The 22,606-nt window shown below is 47.9% G+C and overlaps 1 protein-coding gene across 2 annotated transcripts; it reads left to right on the top strand.

Annotated features, from left to right (window-relative positions):
* The first annotated feature begins 466 nt into the window (after nt 1-466).
* On the top strand, nt 467-18,967 carry Ptafr (platelet activating factor receptor). 2 transcript variants are annotated; one of them, XM_057784902.1, is made up of 2 exons: nt 467-632; nt 17,235-18,967. In XM_057784902.1, exon 2 carries the CDS (start codon nt 17,281-17,283, stop codon nt 18,304-18,306), a length of 1,026 nt encoding a protein of 341 aa, XP_057640885.1. In that variant the 5' UTR covers nt 467-632; nt 17,235-17,280; the 3' UTR covers nt 18,307-18,967. The 2 variants fall into 2 exon arrangements, with proteins under 2 accessions (XP_057640885.1, XP_057640886.1); XM_057784903.1 differs by lacking the exon at nt 467-632 and adding an exon at nt 8,480-8,528.
* Nucleotides 18,968-22,606: the final 3,639 nt, after the last annotated feature.

The following is a 22,606-nucleotide window of genomic DNA, read 5'->3' as shown; positions in this document are numbered from 1 at the left end:
CATCCTTTTCCTATTTAGTGGCCTCTCCCTTTCTCTCTGCCCTACGGAGAGGCGCACACACTCAGATGTTCATCCGCTCTCTGTAGCTCGTCCCTTCTCTCTCCTCACACCCTCCGTCTCAGTCTCTGCTCCCTCTCATTCCTCTCGTGCGTTCCTGTTTGCATCATTCTTTCTTCCTCCCTCTCTCTCATCCCCCTGCCCTCTCCTCTCCTTTCCCTTCTGACTCTCTCTCACCCTCCTCCTTGTACTGATTATTTGGTTTTGGTTCTCTCTCTCTCTCTCTCTCTCTCTCTCTCTCTCTCTCTCTCTCTCTCTCTCTCTCTCTCTCTCTCTCTCTCTCTCTCCTCCCCCCTCTCTCCCCTCCCCACACACCCTGGCCCAGTGGCTACTGCTTACACCCGCTCGGCCCCTTGCTTGCTCTGCAGAAAACCCTTGCAGTACTCAGGTCTGGCTGGCTCAGCTTGGAGGTTCCTGTGGCATCCGCTGGAGAGGCCCCGGGTCGCTGTGTTTCCTCCCAGGGGTGACTTGGCAGTGATATGCTGTGTTTCCTCACTTCTGCAATTGCCAGGCTGCCACACAGTGCTGGGGCTTAGACCCCGAGGGACACGCAGAGCCTACATTGAATGTTACAGGTAAGGAAGGTTCCAGTCCTGGCTGGGCAAGGGAGAATCCTACACAGATGTCCTCAGGAGGGCAAAGTCATAGCCCCTGGCCACACAGAAGCGGATCGGTGGCTGGATTTTTAAAGAACTATTCTGGCATCTTTCTCAGGCCAAGATGTTTAAAAGAGGTTTTTTTTTTTTCTTGATGTACAACAGGCCAGACCCAGGACCGTATGTGTGCCTGAGTTCTGCCTTTAGCTCTCTTTGATTTTTATTACATTTTATTTGCTTATTGTATGTGTTTGTGTGTGTCACAGTCACGTGTGTCATGTTTCAGAGGACAGCTTGTGGGAGTCGGTTCTCTCCTTCGCCCATCTATGTCTGGGACTGACTTTCCTTCTCAGACTTAGCAGCAGGTGCCTTTACGCTGAGCTATCTCACCAACCCTGTCTCGCCAACCGCCAACCGCCGAGGCTGGCCTTGATCTCACTGCGCAGTACAGGGAAGTCTTGGATTATCTTTTTACTGTTTAAAGATTTATTCTTTACTTTATGTGCACGAGTGTTCTGCCTGCCCGTGTGTGTGCTCACCATGTGTGTGCCTGGTGCTGAGGGAGCTCTGAAAAGGGGGTCAGCTCCCTAGAACTGATGTTAGAGTTGGTTGGGAGCCACCAAGTGGGTGCCAGGAACAGAACCTGGGCTTTCTCCAAGGGCAACCAGTGCTCTTAACACCTGAGCCGTCTTTCCAGCCCTAGGCTTTGGTTTTCAACCCTCTTGCAGCCTTCTGAGGGGTTGGCTTCTCTGCCCTTTCATCAGGCCCGATTTAGGCAGAGTTTCTTGGGACTGATCCTTCCAGGGAAATGGTCTTTTCTGAGATGAAGCTACGGCACCACCAGCAGCAGACTGCCCTTTGTTTTAACAGCTGTGTGACCTTGGCCAAGTTTTTAGCCCTCTTTGTGTGGGCTCTCCTGCCTGCTTTCTCCTTCTCGGGCAGGGTGGGGAGGGTCACCAAAAGGGTCTGAGTGCTTGGGACCTCACTCACTGCTGCACATCCCAGAAGGACAGGGAAGATAACTGGGTCACTGATACAAAGGACTAGGCCCACAAACAGTTGTGATGTTAATTCTCAGGTGTTGAAGACAGAGCCCAGTGTGGTACTGGCTGTCCATCACTGGCAGGAAGTGTTGGGGTGGGGTGAGGGTGACTAACCAGAGCTGCTAGTCAGGGCCTTGTTCACTAATGAGGGATAAGGGACCCGCAGCTGTGCTCCAGATGGCCAAGGTCCAAGAAAGAGTATGTTGGGAGTGGGGAGGGGTTGACTTCCAGAGAAGAGGGAATCCCTTCCTCTGGGTACCCAGAAAAAGGAGGTGACTAGCTTGGGCCTTCTGTGGCTTCAGTTTTGCTTATAAACTGGGGCCTTGGGCACTTGAAGGGCCTCACTCCTCTCCTTTGTGGTTAAAAATCCTGACTTTGCAGGCTTGTGGCGAGGTGAACGAGACGTGCTTTGCTGGCAGTATGAACATGGTGTCACCGCTGTGCTGATACCAAAGGTCTCACTGCTCATCGTGTCTTCTCACCCTTAGTGTAACACAGGTGCTCAAGAAAAGCACTGAGCTGGGTGTGGCGAGCATTCCAGAGGCGGAGGCAGTGGGGTCAGGAATTCAAGGCTAGCCTTAGCTACACAGCAAGAGGAAGACCAGCCTGGAAGAGCAGTGCTCTTAACCTCTGAGCCATCTCTCCAGCCCCCCTTTTATCTTTTTATGGAAATTAAAGACCTCCCCTCTCCTGGCCTGCAGAGCTCTTGTTGAAGGTCGTTGCCCCATCCTTTTCCATTCAGGGCCACTCAGTGGATGGAGGCTCGGGCCCAGGATGGGGCGGTAACTCCGTTAGGGTCTGGGAGCCCAGCTGGATGGGCGCTGTGGACAGGAGTCTACACTGGAAATGGAACCAGCTCCTAAGAGCAGATGCTAGGCTCCCAGCACAGCTGCTCTGAGCAGCCACTTCTCTGAATCATGAGGGTGGAAGAAGCCTCTAAGAACTCCCTTTTGGGGGGGCCGTCAAATGACCCTTTTATAGGGGTCACCTAAGACCGTTGGAAACCACTAATATTTACATTACAATTCATAACAGTAATAAGATTACAGTTGTGAAGTAGCAACGAGAATAATTTTATGGTTGGGGTCACCACAACCTTTGGAACTGTATCAAAGGGTCATAGCATTGGGAAAGTTGAGATCACTGGGTTAGAGTCTATATTTGTGGTTTGGTGTTCAGCTCTACAGGAGTTGGGTCTTCCTCCAGCTTTGGAGAAGACGTCAGTCGCCTGATCCAGGAAATTTGTCAGTAATTTGTGCAAAGCCCTTTCTAGTTCACACAGCCCAAGTGCGTTCCCTGTTTTCCAAACTTTGCCTTGCGCCTCCTGTGTCCTCCCTTCCTTTTCAAAGTACTTCTTGGAGGCTGGCAGGACACCCCAGTTTATTTATTTTATTTTATTTTTTTAAAGATTTATTTACTTGAGCCGGGCGGTGGTGGCGCACGCCTTTAATCCCAGCACTCAGGAGGCAGAGGCAGGCGGATCTCTGTGAGTTCGAGACCAGCTTGGTCTACAAGAGCTAGTTCCAGGACAGGCTCCAAAACCACAGAGAAACCCTGTCTCGAAAAACTCAAAAAAAAAAAAAAAAGATTTATTTACTTATTTTATGTATGTATGTTCTTGTCTACATGTACAGTACATCTGCACACCAGAAAGAGGGCATTGGATCTCATGACAGTGATGAGATGGCTGTGAGCCACCATGTGGGTGCTGGGAATTGAACTCAGGACCTCTGGAAGAGCAGCCCATTCTCTTAGCCACTGAGCCATCTCTCCAGCCCCTGACCCCCCAATGTACAGATAAAAATCCTGAGGTTCTGCCTGGGAGAGAGAGTCTTCAAGGTGGTAGTGGGTGGCACCGCTGAGACCCTTGTTCCCTTGGCTCCAGCGACTGTGCTTTCCCTCTGACTACCCTGGAGGCTTCTTGGCCACTATGGTGCCTTGTGGGTTTGCTGCATGTTACTAGGGAGAGCCCGGTGAGGACAGTGGGAAGGGAGCAGCTCCCTTGGCCGTTAAAACAAAGTCACCAGTCAGAACCGTGAAAATACCGACAGCTCCTTGTTCTGCCAATCTGACGCTGCTTGCTTGCAAAAAGGCGAAAGCCCGATGTCCACATGCGCCCAGCTGTTGACCATCAGATGACCACAGGTCTCCACACACTGAAGCAAAGGGCCCCAGACAACTGGTCTGGGCGCCATGTTGGCACTCTAGACAACCTTGAGATCTTTGTGATGATAAATAAATCCCTACCCGTTGCCATGACAAAGCTGGGCCATGCCCAGAATAGAGAAGAGAAGAAAGGTTCCTGGAAATCTTCCTGGAAGGTTTGGATGGCTGCAGATGCTTCCCCTCACCCCCCCCCCAATTGTTTGACCTTAGTAAGCACTCAGGCTCCAAGCCTGCTAGGAGAGACAGTCCCTTTAGAGTGTGAGTACCCGTCTCCGCTGACCATTGCATACAAATTCCTTTCTGCTGCTAGAACAATCTAGTAATTCGTTAGTGGCATTGTGTGGGGAAAGAGTCTGCCGATTTGGTAACAACACCCCATAGGAAGATTTTGATTTTATTTATTTATATTTATTTATTTGTCTATTCATTTATTTATTTTTGAGACAGGGTCCTGTGCAATCCAGCCTGGCCTCCAGCTTGCTATGTAGATCAGGCTGGGACTTGAATTATTGATCCTCTTGCCTCTATCCCCCAAGTGCTGGGGTTATAGGCATGTACCACTACATCCAGCCATAGACTTTTTAAATTCTCATCACTTGGCATATGAAGAGAGGAAATTTAACCAGTGAGAAACCCTGTCTCAAAAGACTGAACCTGAGGAACAACACCCAGAACAGCTGACCTCTCTCTCTCTCTCTCTCTCTCTCTCTCTCTCTCTCTCTCTCTCTCTCTCTCTCACACACACACACACACACACACACCTGAGACACACACACACAGAGTCACACCTGGATCAAGGTAGGATCCCCAGCAACTGGGAAAATTGGCTCATTCTGGCGCCAGCCCTGGGACTCTGTCCTTACCAAAGATCTCCATTTTGCAATGAATAATTTGGTCAGCACAGTGCCGTGACTGCAGGGACTCTGGTGTGAAATCTTCATGATCAGGATATTTGATCCCTTCATTTGGCCTCAGTTCTCACATCTTGGAGAAATGGCAATGAGAACACTGTGAGGGGAATACTGAAAGGGTCTGGCCGCCATGGCTGGCCCAGCCAGGACACCAACAGGAGGCAGTGGGGGAGTCAGAACAGGAGGTAACTCATTTGTTTATTGAGCGCCTACTACAGGTGCAACACTTTCCTCCTGTTTTCCCGTGTGTGTGTTGTACATGTGCTGTGTGTGGACATATGGCTTCTTCTAAGACTAGAAGATTTACTTTACAGTTGCATTTCCTTGTCTATATACGTGTATGTGTGTGAGCATCTATGAGCCACGCCATGTGCAGAGGTCAGAAGACAAGCCAGCTGTCTCGTTCACCATGTGGGTTCTGTGGAAGGAACTGCCGCCTCCTGAGTGCTGGGGTTAAAGCGTGCGCCATCACTGCCTGACTAGTTGTGTCTTCTGTAGAGAAACAACTATTTTGGTCCTTTACTCCCCCCTCCCTCTGGTGTTTCGCAGTGTAGGAACCAAATTTGGGGTCTGGTCTCTGCTTTTGTTTTGTTTTGTTTTGAGATCTTTACTATATAGCTCTATATAGTGTGGACCAAGGTGTTCCAGAACACAAGGCGCCTTCTGCTCCAGTGTCCCAGACGCTGAAATTACTGGAACCATCATGGCTCATTCTTTTACCCCCAGCCCCTTTTTAAAAGGCCTCATACTGTAGCTTCTGTAGCTCAGGCAGCCCTTGAATCGACCGGGTAGTCAAGTCTGGCCTTCTTCCTGCCTCTACCCTCCGAGTATTGGAAATCAGGGGCACGCCACCACGCCTGACTTTAAGTCCACTTAAAAACATTCATATTGGGGCTGGAGAGATGGCTCAGAGGTTAAGAGCATTGCCTGCTCTTCCAAAGGTCCTGAGTTCAATTTCCAGCAACCACATGGTGGCTCACAACCATCTGTAATGAGGTCTGGTGCCCTCTTCTGGCCTTCAGGCATACATGCAGAAAGAATATTGTATACATAATAAATAAATAAATATTTAAAAAAAAAAACATTTATATTGAGCCGGGCAGTGGTGGCGCACGCCTTCAATCCCAGCACTCGGGAGGCAGAGGCAGGCAGATCTCTGTGAGTTCGAGGCCAGCCTGGTCTACAAGAGCTAGTTCCGGGACAGGCACCAAAGCTACAGAGAGACCCTGTCTTGAAAAAAAACAAAAACAAAACAAAACAAAACAAAAACATTCATATTGAGGGCTGGAGAGATGGCTCAGAGGTTAAGAGCACTCGCTGGTTTTCCAGAGGTCCTGAGTTCAATTCCCAGAAAGCACATGGTGACTCTCATGGCCGTCTATATAGTGAGTACTGATGCCTTCTTCTGTTGTTCAGGCATGCATGCAGAGAGAATACTGTATACAAATAAATAAACACATTCATATTGCAAGTTGGATATGGTGGTGCACACCTCAAATACCAGCGTTTGGGAGGATCCTTGTTGCATTTAAAGCCAGCCTAGTCTGCATAGTAAATTCCAGGCCAGCCAAGGCTACATAATGAGACCCCATGTAAACAAAACAAAACAAATACAATATTCACACTGCTAATAAGGACATAGACTCTCAGAGACAGGAGAGGGTTTCCTGGTTGAATGAGTATTTAACCCAGCTCAGGCCATTAGGGCTGGAGTTAGCTGGATGCAGAGCAGATCCACCCTCCTTTTTGCTCATTTTCTTCCTGATTTCAGGGTGGAAAGAAAGCTGCAGGGTCCTGGACGAAGGAATTTTTTCCTGCCAGCATTTGGTAGCTTTATTTTGTTGAGACAGAATTTCATTGTGTAGCACTGGCAGGCCTGGAACTCCCTATGTAGACCTCAAAGGAGATCCTCCTGCATCCACCTCCCTAGTGCTGGCACTGTTATGGTAAACGTAAAATGCTGTGGGTCCCCAAGTGGCTGCAGCGGGCAGCCGGTCCCTAGACCATGCTGCAGGTCCCCCAAGTGGCAGCAGGCAGCGGGCTGCAGATCCTGAGAGCAGCCAGTCCCAGGCAGGGACTGCGCAGTTCCCCAAGGGGCTGCAGTAGGCCATGAGGGACAGAGAGACCCAGGCAGGGAGCTGCATGGCCACATGGTGGGTGAGAGACCTCAATGGGGCAGCCAGTCCCATGAGGAGAGACAGATGGATGGGCACCCATGCAGAGTGAGATTGGATATTTATTTAATGGGTTATTGAGGGGAAAGAGAAGAAGAAGAAGAAGAAGAAGAAGAAGAAGAAGAAGAAGAAGAAGAAGAAGAAGGAGAAGAAGAAAAGAGAGAGAGAGAGAGAGAGAGAGAGAGAGAGAGAGAGAGAGAGAGAGAGAGAGAGATCAGGTTGCTTAGGCAGAAGGGGGGAGGGAGTGGGCATGACTTGTCTCTTAAAGGGACATCACAGACCATTACAGGTACCAAAGGTTTGAGCCACCATGCTGGACTCCTGACAGACATTTGAACTCTTCCCAGGTCTTCAGACAGATCTTCAAACCCTGAGATGTTAGTCAAGGGGCAACTGGCTCCCAGCTGGGCCACAGCATGGCTTTGGAGAGTCCCAGTCTGCCGTTTTCCAACTTTGTGAAAATGGACAGATCTGTTTTCTTTCCTAATCCCACACTCTTTCCTGGAACCGTAGGTGTCTCATCTAGAAAAAGATGAGTACAAATACATTTTACTAAGCTGGTTTGCATAGGATATATGATCCCAGCTAAGAACCAATGCCTGAGATTTCTCTAGTGAAGGGTGTCCAGGGTCCTGGGTTGAGGTGGGCAGGCTCTGCTCCAACACTTGCAACCAAGCAAGGGGTAGTTGACTCCAAGTGGTGGTGCCCTCATGGAAGGCATGGCTTCTCCTCTCTATGCAACTTCTAGTCCACACCCTGTTGGTGAATACACCTTCAGGCCTGATGGTTTGCAAAGAGATGCAAGATTTGTGAGTGAAGCCGGGCGGTGGTGGCACACGCCTTTAATCCCAGCACTTGGGAGGCAGAGGCAGGTGAATCTCTGTGAGTTTGAGACCAGCCTGGTCTACAAGAGCTAGTTCCAGGACAGGCTCCAAAACCATAGAGAAACCCTGTCTCGAAAAACCAAAAAAAAAAAAAAAAAAAGATTTGTGAGTGAAGTTATACGTGTCTGATTTACAGTATAAATATTTAGACATTTCTACCCTTTCTCTCAACTGACTTCACAAAACAGGGCTGGCCTGATGATGAACCCAGCTTTCCAGCCCAGTGTCTATTCCGGGCACTAACCAGGGCATTCTTCCTTCTGCCCAGCCCCTGATGGTGCCTCCCCTCTCACTGTCCTGGCAGGGAATCCTTTCCTCAGGGCTGCTAGCATTGCTGGTGGGTATGGGGTAGAGATCTAGATGGCATGATCCCGCTGCTTCCAAGAATATGTGTGACTTACCTGCTCCCACCTGAGGCTGGGGCCTGGGCAGTTGTTCAGCTTTGACCCTTCAGGGAACTGTGCTCAAGGTTAAATTGAGCGGTTCTTGGTTCAAGCCTCCCCTCCTTCTGTCTGTGCTTTCTCAGTTTGCTTTTTCAAATTAAATTAACAGAAAGATTTATTTACCACATTGCAAGGGGCAGCAGCCTGGGCACTGACGGGAGCCCCGTCCACAGACCAAGGACTCAGGTGTTTTCCAGAGCTGTTGAAAGCTGTGTTGGCATGAACTAGAGACTATCTGGAGCTGGGAAGAGCTGGTATGTGGAGCTCTGGGTCTGTGGGTACCCACAGTTTGTTCCTCTGGCTCCAAATTGATGAGCCACCTGGGAGAGGAAGAACAGCTGAGCAGCTGGCCTCAGGTCTGCTTTTAGGCACTGTGCACTCTCATCTTTGGGCCTTGTTAGAAGTGTCAGATTTATTTTATTTTATTGTTATTATTTTTTTTTGAATCAGGATATCTCTACATAGCTCTGGCTGTCCTAGAACTCTTTGTAGACCAGGTTAGCTTCAACCTCAGAAAGACCCATCTGCCTCTGCCTCCCTAGTGCTGGAATTAAAGGCGTGTGCCACCATTCCCAGTGAGATTTTCTTTTTTTAAAGACAGACTCCTTAGCCCAGGCTAGACTCCGTGGCCTCTAGCTTTCTACCTAGCTAAGGATGACCCTGAGCTTCTGACTCTCCCGCCTGCGCCTCTCAAGTGCTAGGCTTACAGGTGTGTATCACCATGCCTACATTGATGTGGTGCTGGATATCAGAACTAGGGTTTCCTGTATCAAGCCTGCAGCGCTCCACAACTGAGTGCTAGCCCATGTTCCCACTGTCAGGTTTTTTTTTCACCTGGAGAGACAGAGGCTCCGAGAGCCACATGACTTGCCTAAAGCCACCTACAAGTAAAGAAATGATAAACCAAATAAATGATAAATGATATCTTTATGGCAGGAGAAACCCCATTCTCCCCACTTCATTTTATCCCCCATTTCCCTCCCCAGAAAAACTTTTCTTTGACATTTATCTTGAAATTGTGGCCGGTGGCTTAGCGCTTCATTTATTCATTTCCTGGCCGCGGACACTGGGAGCGAAGAAATGAAAACGGTTTAGTCTCTGCTCTCAGGAAGCTTCCTTCACGGTGAAGAAATGGCATAGAAACCAGTATCTAAGCCAGGCGTGGTGGCTCACATCTTTAATCCCAGCACTCAGGATGCAGAGGCAGGAAGATCTCTGAGTTGAAGGCCAGCCTGGTCTACAGAGTGAGTTCCAGGACAGCCAGAGCTACACAGGAAACCCTGTCTCGAAACCAAGCAAAACAGAAAAAGAGATCACTATCTAAAGCATGTGGTGAGCTGGGCTTGGTGTTGTAGGCTTGGTCCCAGCTCATCAGAGTCCTAAGTTCAATGCTTGCCTGGACAATTTAGTGAGACCAAAAGAGCTAAGAAAGAACTTGGGGTTCAGCTCAGAGGTAGAGCGCCTGGTTAGCACTTGTGAGTTCCTGGATTTCACCCCTACTGCTGAAAAACAGTCGCACTGAAGTATTATTCAGGTTGATACATAAAATTTCGGGGCTTCTTTGGGCACATCCTGTGTGCACCTCACTCACCTAGCCCTAGGCTTTCTCAGCCCAGGCAGGCATGACAGAGCAGGGCCCGCAATGTCCTGAGCTAACCCTCTGATGGGAGAGTTTTCTGGAGACAGTCATTATTGTCTTATTAACTGGGTGCTCAGACCTACAAGAAGGAAGGGACTTCCTGTGTGGGTAGTGGGTAGGGACACGATTTTCCCAGATCTGTCTCCCAACAGCTCAGCTGTTGTACTGCCCCTGCTCCTTGCCCTTCTCAGATAGAGCCAGACCAGAAATGCTTCCTACCTCAGGAGTCACACTTTTGGGGGGTTCCAGCAGGACAGAGGAAAGGCTCAGAAGAGGGGACATCTTGAGTCCCAAGGAGAGGAGCTGAGACTACGGGCCAGGGCTATGCATATTTTCTGGCCTCTCGTGTGTCTTTACTGATTGGCGGTTTCAAGACCTTTGAGCTTCGTGGGTTATACCCACTGCTGTTCACCATGCGGGCTGGGATGTAGCTTATCCGCAGAGATCTTGTCTAGCGTGGATAAGACCCCAGGTCTGAGCTCCAGTGCGGGGAATGTGTGTGGGGGGAAACATTACAGCTAGAATTTTCTAAAACAACACAAAAAACCAAACCAAATCCAAACTAACCTAGCTTAACATAAATAATGCATTTTTTACAGAACACAGCTGGATTTTATAAAATAAACAGTTTAGGGAAAAGAGTGGCATCTGTTGGACATTGTTTACAAAGCTCTTTAATGTCAGATTAAATAAGGGGGACCTCACAGCAGCTTCTACATTCACTACGTGGTGATAAGCTGCTTTGTTTGCAGGAAACAGTTGTTGCATAGCCAAGTACTGGTGAGAGGAAGGTTTTTCCCTGTCTTGTGCTGGGGAGGGAGCTTGGGCCTTGAACACACAGGGTACCTGCTCTACCCCTGAGCCCAGAGGGCTCGAGCTCAGACAGAGGGCTTGTTCAGATAATTGAAGACGTTTTTCTTTGACTTTAAAAATATTTTTATGGCCAGGCGGTGGTGGCACATGCCTTTAATCCCAGCACTCGGGAGGCAGAGGCAGGCGGATCTCTGTGAGTTCGAGGCCAGCCTGGTCTACAGAGTGAGTTCTAGGATAGCCAAGTTACACAGAGAAACTTTTTTATTAGTATGCACAAATTACACTGAAGAATGGGTTTTATTACAGCTTTTCACGCATGTTTATAATGCATTTTGACCACATTCACCCCATTCTCTTGTCTCCCTCCCATGATCTGCTCTTCTTCCCAATTAGGCTCCCTGAAAGTATGCGTCTGTTTGTCTGTCTGTTTTGGTTCTTTGATAAAGCGTCACATGTAGCCCAGTCTTTCTTTCCTCTGCCAGGGTGATTCAGAGCAAGGTCAGGTCATAGATCAAATTATAGCATAGATGCTTTCCTCTGGAAGGTCACATTGTAGTTCTGTCTGCTGCGGAAGCCTCTTGTAGATGTTATCCATCTCACACAGAGTACTAAAAAGATGTGTGCTTAATGTCTAAGTTTAGTAAAAATGATAACTCCCAGGTTGACCAGATGGCTTGGTAGGTGTAAGAGATGACCAGATGATTCTTGGGGCCCATGTGGTGCAAGGAAAGAACCAACTTACAAAAGCTGTTTTCTGACCTCCACACGTACACCATGGCACTAGCGTACACCATGGTAGTTGTGTACACAGGGACACATATTCTAAATAAACAAATAAACGTAAAAATGTTTAAGTAGATAACTTTCTTGATTTATCAAAACATTTAAAAATTTTAAGTGTTTATATATGCATGCATTTTTTATTATTGTGGTTTTGTTTTTATGTTTGAGTGTAGCCTAGATTGGTTTCAAACTCTCTATGTAACTGAGATTGGTCTTGAACTCTTGATCCTCTTGCCTCAGCTTCCCCCCTCCCCCAGATAGGGTTTCTCTGTGTAATCCTGAGTGTCCTAAAACTTGCTCTGTAGATCAGGCTGGCTTTGAACTCACAGAGATCCTCTGACCTCTGCCTCCCGAGTGCTGGGATTAAAGGTGTACACCACCAAAACCAGCTGAATATTTATCTGTTTTTACCCTTCAAGTCCTTGGTTGTGAAGAAGTCACTGTTTCCCTTTGTAATCTGGTGTCACTGGATCTGTGCTTAGGAGCCTGACAGTTGCTCACCATTGCTGTTGCACTGTCAAAGCAGATGGGACATAGGGAAAAAGGAAATTGGTCGCTGGGTATGATAACTCACACATGTAGTCTCAGCCCCTGAGAGGCTGAGGCAGGAAGAATGTCATGATTTCAATGCTATCCTCATCTATTTTTTTGTTTTGTTCTGTTTTTATTTTTCGAGTCAGGGTTTTGAAGACAGAAGTTTCTTTCTTTCTTTCTTTCTTTTGTTTTTTTCGAGACAGGGTTTCTCTGTGGCTTTGGAGCCTGTACTGGAACTAGCTCTGTAGACCAGGCTGGTCTCGAACTCACATAGATCTGCCTGCCTCTGCTTCCCGAGTGCTGGGATTAAAGGCATGCGCCACCATCGCCCGGCTAAGACAGAAGTTTCTGTACCAAAAGTCGCTCACAAGTAACCACACAGAGGCTTAATATTAATTATAAATGCTCAGCCAATAGCTCAGACTTGTTACTAGCTAACTCTTACATTTTCAATTAACACATATTTTTACCTACACCTTGTCACCTGACTTGGTACTTTTTCAGTACAGCATGTCCATCTTGCTTCTCTCTGTGTCTGCTTTTGCTGTTCCTCAGACTCTGCCCTTCTTTTTCCCAGCATTCTCTGTTTGACTCTCCTCCTAGCTTTATTCTGTTTAACTATTGGCCAGTCAGCTTCTTTATTAAACCAATCACAGCAACATATATTCACACAGTGTAAAGAAATATTCCACAGGGTTTCTCTGTTTAGCTCTGGCTGTCCTGGAACTTACTCTGTAGACCAGGCTGGCCTTGAACTCACAAAGATCTGTCTACCTCTGCCCCCCAAGTGCTGGGACTAAAGGCATGCACTGTCATCACCCAGCCAGCCTGGGCTATTTAAGGAATTTGAGCCAATGAGAGCCATGGCGTGAGACGTCTCTCAAAACAATAGCAGCAAGAGCAACAAAAAGAAAAGCAACATTTTAGTATTGCTATAAAAATCCTTTCTACGTGGTCCCATCATAGCCTCCCAGTTCCACAGTCTGCCCTTAGTGAGCTGCTGTGCTGTGACTGCTTTAGGAACGGAAAGCACCCCTGGAGAGTGGAAGGGGCAATTTCCTGGGGAAGCAGCAATATATCCCCTGCCAGAGAGGATGGCTTGTGTCTGTAGTCCCATCTATTCCAGAGACTGAGGCAAGAGGACATTTGACCCTGTTCAGTGCCAGTCTGGACAATAGAGTGAGGATATTCTTTAAAAAAAAAAATGTAGAAGCTGGACATGGTGGCGCACGCCTTTAATCCCAGCACTCAGCAGACAGAGGCAGGCAAACCTCTGTGAGTTCAAGGCCAGCCTGGTCTACAGTTCTGGGATAGCTAAGGCTACACAAGAAAACCCTGTCTTAAAAAATCAAAACAAAAAAAACCAAGAATCAAAACAAAATCTTCAACAAAAATATTCTTATATTAGCAATATAATTCATAGTATGACTCAGAGTGGATTTTAAAAATTATTTTAAGTTATTAAATTAAAATGATTATTATTTAAAATTATTTATTTAGAATAACTGGCAATATAATTTATAATCTGACTCAGAATGAATTTTTATTTTTTATTTAAAATTAAAAAAATTATTTCAAAATATTAAATTAAAATTATCATTATTTAAAATTATTTATTTTTTTAAAAATTGAAATTATTAAATATTAAGATACTTAAAATTATTGTGATTCATCAGGAAATCTGAGACCTATGGATTTGACATATAAATGACTGTTCTGCTAAATAGATCAGAGACATAAAAAACATTTTCAGTAAAGTTTCATGGCAGCCGATTGTTCCTTTTTTTTTTTTTAAATGTACTTGTACTTAGTCTCTTTCAAGTGTTTTCCCTGCGGAAGGCTCCTGAAGGGATGGGTGTCATTAACAAGGTTTCTCGTTCCTGTGCATTAGGTTTTGGTTCTGGGAATAAATGTTGAGCAGTTTCTGGTTCTCACAGGTGGTTCAGCCTCCATACGAGGTCTGAATCGTGAGTAGAAATCGGCCAAGTGAAAGGAATGGAGGAATGGGGGTTGTTTTGGTTTCCTCTCTGACGCTTTGATAAACATTCTCATCAAGATGGGCTGTGGTGGCACACACCCTTAATCCCAGGTCTCCAGGAGTAGAGGCCCGTGGATCTCTGAGTTCAAGATCAGCCTGGTCTACAGAGTGCGTTCCAAGACAGCCAGGGCTACACAGAGAAACCCTATCTGGAAAAAACAAAAACAAAACAAAAAAACCCAAATCCCCCCTTCCCCCCCAAAAAAAAATCTGACCAAAAACAATGTAGAAGACGAAAGGATTTGCTTGGTCTACCCTAGTCTGCCATTGAAGAAAGTCAAGGTGAGAAGCTGAAGGCAGAGAGCAGCTTGCTATTCCACAGCTTCACCTCCAACTGAGGAACTCACTTCAAGGTCAAAGAAGTACAGCAGGTACCACAGAGGAAGCTGCTTGCCGGCATCTTCTGCCTAGGGGACGGTAAGGAGCAGGAGAGATGAGTCTTTCTACATCAATTAACAATGGAGACAATGTCCCATAGACATACCCCCAGGTCAATCTGATCCAGGTATTTCTCAATTGAAGTTCTCCGGTCAGAGGACTCTAGGCTCTTCAAGTTGGGGAACTAACCAGAATCTGTAGCTTCGAGGTGGAGCCCTTGCCTAGGCCTTGGTTTCTATAAGCATTCAGAAGGAGGGTAGGAAGGAAGGAAGGTAGAAAGAGAGGAGGAGAGGGAGGGAAGGAGAGAGAGCAAGAGCCTTCTAGGCAGCGGGTTCACTGGGGATTTTGGAACTGGGAGGCCTGGATAGGTCTGAAGTCCTTCCAGAGAAGCCACTCCAGCTGGAGACTGTTGGGAAGGTGGCCCAGGGTGCAAGCGGAGTGGCAGCTGGAGGGCTGGAGGGCTGGAGGGCAGGGCAGGGGACATGTGGTGGCTTCCCTCAGTCCCGGCACCAGGCACAAAGCACATCTCTCTTGCAGTGTTTGCACCATCCTCATGTAGGTTTTCACAGAAGTGCTCCCTGTTTCCCCGGCCTCTTTTTGCTCTTCCTGTCAGCCCTCCATTTGCTCTTTGTGTGGTGGCTCCCTGAATTCCTTCAGCTGTCCTCCTCAGGATGTGCTCCCTGAAGCAAGGCTTTGCTGTGCTCTTCAGTATGGATGGACGGATAGATGGGGAACAAATGGGTTTGAGATCCAGACCACACTGTTTTTTCTATAAATATTGTGTGTGTGTGTGTGTGTGTGTGTGTGTGCGCATTATAGGCATGTGAGTGTAAATACCCCTGGACTGAGTTACAGGCACTTGTGGGTCTCCCACAAGGGTGTTGGGAACAAGTCAAGAGCAGGACCCCTGACTCCACTTTGGAACAGAGGTGTGACCTTGGCTAAGTGACGCCCACTCTGCAGCCTTTATAGGATAAAGGGGGAGACATAGCAGACTCTCACAGTGTAGCTCTGGCTGGCCTTATTCAGTTCACGGAGATCTGCCTCCCTAGTGCTAGGATTAAAAGTGTGTGCCACCATGCTTAGCTTTAGCTTTAATCTTTAATGTATCTAGACTTTTGTTTTGAAATAACTCCAGGATACTTTTTGGTGGGAGCCGTGTTTGAGACAGGATCTGAGGCAGCCCAGGCTGATCTCAAACTCACTGTGAAGCTGAGGATGACCTTGAACCTCCTGCCTCTGCCTCCCAGATGCTGGAACTGCACACCTGTGCCGCCACCTGTAGCCACCCAGCTAATGTCAGGACTTTTTAAAGATGGAGTTGTTGTAAGATAGTGCGAATAGGAGCCAGCTTTCCCTCCCCCAGCCTTCCCTAATATTACAGACCTCGAATACAGTTCTCAAAACAGAGAACTGATATTTTTTTTTTCAGTTCTGGAGGTGGAACCCAAAATAACATGTATCAGAGTGAGTGCTCCCTCAGCGAGCTTCACTCCCAGCCCCAGGAAGTGCTCCCTCAGCGAGCTTCACTCCCAGCCCCAGGAAGTTCATGTTGAGGCAACATTAATAATTAAATCATGGATGTTATTTGGAATTTATCAGATATTTTTTCTCTAGTTAAATGTTTACTCTGTTCCAAGATAAAATCCAGGATTCTAAATTGCATTTAGTCTCTCTGTCTCTCTTTCTCTGTCTCTCTCTCTCTCTGTTGCTCTGTGTGTGTGTGTGTGTTTGTGGTGTGTGTGTGGTGTGTGTGCTTGTGTGATCTATTTATGTTTTGAGACAGAGTTTCATGCTATAGCTCAGACTACTCTTCAACTCACTATGTAGCCCAGGCTGGCCTGATATTTACTTAACCCTCTTGCCTCAGCCTCCCACGTGCTGAGATTACGTATGTGAGTCACGGTGTCTGACCATATCGACGTTCAATCTCCGATAATCTCTGTCAGTTCCTCAGGCTTTCCTTGTCTTTCGTGACAGTGACTCTTGAACAGGCACTGGCCACTCATATTGAAGGATGTTTATAGTTTTGGTGTGTTGGGTTTTGGGTGGAGTAGGAGGGTAGGCTGGAGGTCCAACCCTTGGTCACATGCATGCCAAGCAACAGACCAATGTGCTATAGCTGTTTATCTGTTGAATGGATAAGAAAAATTGAGGCAGGTTCTCATTATGTAGTTTAAGTTGTCCTAAAACTCCTTTCCTAGACCAGGTTGCCTTCAAAACCATGGTGATCTTCCCGCCTCTGCCTGTCAAGTGAATTCCACTACAGGTGTGTACCCCAAGGCCTATCCTAAAACGTTTTGCAATATGAACTTTTTAATACCCTTTTTATTTTATTTATTTTATGCATGTGAGTGTCTGTCTGCATGTCTGTGCACCGTGTGTGTGCCTGGTGCCTGGTGCAGGTCCAGAAAGGGCATCAGATTCCCTGGAACTGGAGTTACAGCACATATGTACACCAGATGTCCAGCACACACAGAGGCACACAGAAGTCAGGAGACTAGTACAAGCGGTTCTTGGCTTCTTCCACATAGGTCCTGGGGATCCAATCAGGCTATCAGACTTGGCGTCAGGCGCCTCTAGCCACTGAATCATCTCATAGGCAGCTAACTGTATTTATGTAGGCTCTGCCTTCATCAACTCTCTCTTAATCCTTGGGATTACATTTCAACATGAATTCTAGAGAGGTCCCCAACATTCAAAAGCCTTGCAATTTGAGGTAGAGGATTCCCTCATTGGCTGTTTATTAACCAGAATCTTTGCATGCTCTTCTAGGCATATACAGCACCCCATGATCAGGTGACCCTTCCAGCCCAGAGCAATGGAGCAAAATGAATCCTCCCGTGTGGATTCTGAATTTCGATACACCCTCTTTCCGGTTGTTTACAGTGTCATCTTTGTGTTGGGGGTGATTGCCAATAGCTATGTGCTATGGGTCTTTGCCCGCTTGTACCCTTCCAAGAAACTGAACGAGATAAAGATCTTCATGGTGAACCTCACCGTTGCCGACCTGCTTTTCTTGATCACCCTCCCGCTGTGGATTGTCTACTATTACAATGAAGGCAACTGGATTCTACCCAAATTCCTGTGCAACCTGGCTGGCTGCCTCTTCTTCATCAATACCTACTGTAGTGTGGCCTTCCTGGGTGTCATCACTTATAACCGCTACCAGGCAGTGGCCTATCCCATCAAGACTGCTCAGGCCACCACCCGCAAGCGTGGCATCTCTTTGTGCGTGGTCATTTGGATATCCATCGTGGCTACTGCATTATACTTCTTGGCCACGGACTCCACCAACGTGGTTCGCACAAAAGATGGCTCAGGCAACATCACCCGCTGCTTTGAGCACTATGAGCCGCGCAGTGTGCCAATCCTTGTGGTTCACGTCTTCATCGCATTCTGTTTCTTCCTCGTCTTCCTTCTTATCCTCTACTGCAACCTGGTCATCATCCACACGCTGCTCACGCGGCAGGTACGGCAGCAACGCAAACCTGAAGTGAAGCGCCGGGCGCTGTGGATGGTCTGCACTGTCTTGGCGGTGTTCATCATCTGCTTTGTGCCCCATCACATGGTCCAGCTGCCCTGGACCCTCGCAGAGCTGGGCTACCAGACCAACTTCCACCAGGCTATTAATGATGCCCATCAGATCACCCTCTGCCTCCTCAGCACCAACTGTGTCTTAGACCCTGTAATCTACTGCTTTCTTACCAAGAAGTTCCGAAAGCACCTCAGCGAAAAGTTTTACAACATGCGCAGTAGCCGGAAGTGCTCCCGGGCCACTACTGACACGGGTACCGAAGTGATGGTTCCGGTCGACCAGACTCCTGTCATGTTGCTAAAAAATTAATCTCTGTCTTATTAAAGACAGACCCAGAGTCTCCTCTTCCGTGGACCTCACAGCCTGAGCAGGGAGGTGAGAGGTTTCAGCTTGTGGACAACCCCTCCTGGGACCATGGCGGACCCTCCGAGTGCAGAGGTTCCTTTCTCACCGAGACGCTGGTTGACGGCACTGCCAGCATGTTGGAAAATATCGAACTTGATGTTCCTTTTTTACTCATCTATGCATTAATACTAGCGACTGTTGCTGATGGCTTCATCCAGAGCTTCTGAACCTGACATTCCGGCTAGGGCCAAACCTTGGGCTTAGACTCTGAGTTACCCAGTTCTTCCGACTGGGGCCGCAGCCGTAGTATTGGGCACCGCCTCCTGCTGCCGGCAGGGGAGGAGTTATGGGCGAACAGTGCTTCACTGATCCTGTGGAAGATCTTTGTGGGAACAGTGGGTTTAGGATGGCGCCCTGCTTTCTCCACCCACAGGTACAAGGTCTCTGCGACACTTCTAGAGGAAGTGGTTTGATGGAAGCCTCTGATGACCCAGAAACTTATCTCAAATGTAACCAGAGGAAATAATACAAAAGCTGACCAGAAGCTAGGATGGGAGCGTATTTCCAGAGGCAGCTGAGTTTCCAGCCAGGCCTGAGAGTCTAGGAGAGAGATGGCTCCCTCAGGACCCTGCAGTTTCAAACTGCGGGCAAGTGGCAGCTTCTTTTTTTTTTTTTTTTTTTTTTTTGGATTTTCAAGACAGGGTTTCTCCGTAGTTTTTGGTTCCTGTCCTGGAACTAGCTCTGTAGACCAGGCTGGCCTCGAACTCACAGAGATCCACCTGCCTCTGCCTCCTGAGTGCTGGGATTAAAGGCGTGCGCCACCACCGCCCGGCTCAGGTGGCAGCTTCTTTTGGTGACCCCTGAACACCTGATGGTGACTTTTTGACAAGTGTGTTAGTCACACTTCACTCGCTGTGCCCAGCCCTTCTGTCAGAAACAACTGACGCAAGGAGAGATTTATTTGGCTCACAGTTTCAGAAGACTTCACTCCATCACGGCAACCAAGGCCTGCCGGGGCAGCAGACTACTGGTGGCAGGAACAGGAGGCAGAGGTTGTTCATGTGGCAGTGAGCGAGGAGACAAAACAGCACTTTAAACTGGGGCTGGGTACAATCTTCAGAAGCCCCCTGCCAGCTGCCCATTTCTACAGCCAGGTCCTACCTCCTACGGGTTCCACAGGCTCCCACAATAACACCAATAATGGGAGACTGAACACAGAGACCGCGGCTCTGGGCCAGTGAGATCAGGTAAAGGCACTTGCTGCTAACACGGACAATCAGAGTTCGATCCCAGAACCCACATGGTGGAACGGGAACAGACTTCTGCAGGTTGTCCTTTGACCTCTTCATGCGTGTTGTGTCACGCAATGCCCCACCTCCCCCATATACACATAAATATACATACAAAATAATGCAACAGAGCAAAACAAACACGGCCCCGTGGAGGTGCAGGGTATTTTAGATTCAATACACATGAACTATTACATTCACGCAAGGTCCTCTCCTGCTCTCTGAACAGGTGCAGGAACCGCAGACTCAGAACTCTGAGAAATTTTACTGGTTCCTTGAGCCTTGTGTTCCTTAAAAAACATGTTCTTGGGGGCTGGAGAGATGGCTCAGTAGTTAAGAGCACTGACTGCTCTTCCAAAGGACCTGGGTTCAATTCCCAGCACCCACATGGCAGCTCACAACTGTCTGAAGATCCAGTTGCAGGGGATCTGACACCTTCATACCAATGCACATTAAATAAACCATAAAAAATGTTTTTTTTTATGTTCTTCCTTCCAGCCAGCGTCCCCTTCCAGCCAGCGTCCCCTTCCGGCCAGCGTCCCCTTCCGGCCAGCGTCCCCTTCCGGCCAGTGTCCCCTTCAGCCAGCGTCCCTTTCCAGCCAGCGTCCCCTTCCGGCCAGTGTCCCCTTCCGGCCAGCGTCCCCTTCCGGCCAGTGTCCCCTTCCAGCTAGTGTTCCCTTGACTTTGGATCAGCTGATTCCTGTCTGCCAGACAAGCATGGGCTTGTTCCAATAGGCTGGTAACCTGCTTGGGTTTGGGGCGATGGCCATGGGCTGTCCCTAGCTGAAGGTGACTAGTAGCTAAAGCAACACACTTGAACTTCGGCATCTTACAAACTCAGGCTCAAGGCTCATCTGTGCTTAGTGCTGTCTAGGAAGTGGGAATTTGACTTTCTGCCTCTTAGTGTTATTAGCTGGGAGGTGCTGCCTACCTCGCGGGTCTGTTACCAACGAGCAGAGCATGCTCAGCTGACTCTTGATTGCTCATCCCTGATGCTCCCCGCGATCCTCTGATCGGAATCGAAGGGGTGAGAGTTGGACATGTGGATTCGGGATGCTGTTTGGGGATTTACAAGCCATGTACTGAAGTCAGTTAAACTCCGGAGCTGTGACCATGTCTGTGTGTAAAGTGAGAGGGTGAGGTGGCCACCTGGGCAGACAAATGGCTTTTCAAAGAAGGCAGATGTGCTAGGCAAAGCAGAGGCCAGAGAGGAACCATTTCCAGTGGTTCTCAATCTCCCTAATGCCGTGACCGGCTTCATACAATTCCTCTTGTGTTGACCCCCAACCATAAAATTATTTTCATTGTTACTTCATAACTAATTTTGCTACTGTTATGAATCATAATGTAATGTAGATATTTATGGAGAGAGAGGTTTGCCAAAGTGCTCTCGACCCACAGGTTGAGAATCACTGCACCGAAGCCTGGAGAGACAAGAATACACAGCCTCCTGGGGTCAGAGGGCATTCCTGCATGCTTTCACTTGAGTCCTGAGATGTTTTCTTGGCAGGATTCCTTCTTGCTTAAACTCATTCGGATGGGGGTCTAGCACTTTCAATCAAATAACCTTCTCTATGTTTCTGTGCTAATACAGTACATTCTGAACTTGTTCATTTGCATATCCTCCTTGTCATTGTTTTGTAATATCCACATACCACGGTATGTTTACTTAATAAATATTTTTGTTTTTTAAATTGGGTCAGTTTTTAAAACTTACATTCCTACCTCACAGGCACCCTATAGATTAAAGACTTTTCTGCCCATTTTACAGGTGGGAAAAAGGAGGCTAGAAGGGATTGAGTCAAGGTAAAAGAGTAAGTGGCAGAGTCGTTAATATTCAAAACTAGAACCCTGAGTAAGCACAGGCTCCTTCCCATCCCCCCTTTGCCATGTAACTGCACCAGTACCCTACTTCTTCTAAGCATCTTGTGTGTGCTGGGGCCGGAGCTGGGACAGGCTTCCACCCCAATGTTGGAGGTCTCTTATGCAGCTCAAGCCGCCTGAAACCCCATGGGGACTCTTCCCAGACATAGGTACCTATGATCAGGCTCTTGGGACATTGGTTGATAGATACGAACACCCATATGGTTCTAAGAACCCCGGGAGCCAGAGCTCCATTGCTGCTGAAGCCAGGCGGAGTGGTCACTAATCATGAGACTGAATTCACTTGTCAGCTTGCAGAGCTCTAGAACCTTCTAGAAACACCATAAGAGTCTCTCTGGTCTGTACACCCATAAGCAATGCCGCCAGGTCATCTGGAGCCACACTTAACACCTAGCTTGATGAAGAGCTGCCAATTTGGTCCTGAAGTGACTGCAGCAGTCCACACTCACACCTGTTGCTTTATGAAGCTTTTGTTGTGTGTTTTGTTTGGATGCAGGGTTTCACCATGTAGCTCTGGCTGTCCTGGAACTCACGATTTAGACCAGGCTGGCCTTGAACTCATATAGATCCACCTGCTCCTGCTTCTCGAGTCCTTGGTTAAAGGTGTGCGCCACTACATTCCTGCCTATTATTTTCTCATTAGCCTATATTAATTATACACAATAACGTATTGGCATTTCCATACACATATAAAATGTACTTGGAACATATTCTGCCCCCCCCCCGTGTTTCCTCTTGCCCTCCCCCAACTCCTGCTGATCCCTTCCCAGCCCCCTTCCTCTTCTGAACTGGCTTCACTTCCACTTTCGCGCCTCTTTCTGCTGTGTGACTCAGAGTTTCTCTAGCGCTGTTTACTGGAGTATGGACCCCTTACCTGTCCTTCGCCATTGAAGATGTCTGTTCCTCTCCATCAACAGTTAATGGCATGCAAATCCTCGGGGAGGACTCAGGTCCCAAGAGGGACCCACCCATGGGTTCTGTTTCCTGGAGTCACAGCCATCCTGTACCAGTATTGCCCGCCTTTCATGCCACAGAATGTCCAGTCAAATCGTGGTTTTAGTTTGAGTCTCCCAGAATACTAAGGGAGTGTT

This window comes from Chionomys nivalis, chromosome 11 (genome assembly GCF_950005125.1).
Source record: "Chionomys nivalis chromosome 11, mChiNiv1.1, whole genome shotgun sequence".
NCBI classification, from domain to species: domain Eukaryota; kingdom Metazoa; phylum Chordata; class Mammalia; order Rodentia; family Cricetidae; genus Chionomys; species Chionomys nivalis.
The sequence above is the reverse complement of the archived record's forward strand: the minus strand, read 5'-3'. Positions and strand labels throughout refer to the sequence as shown.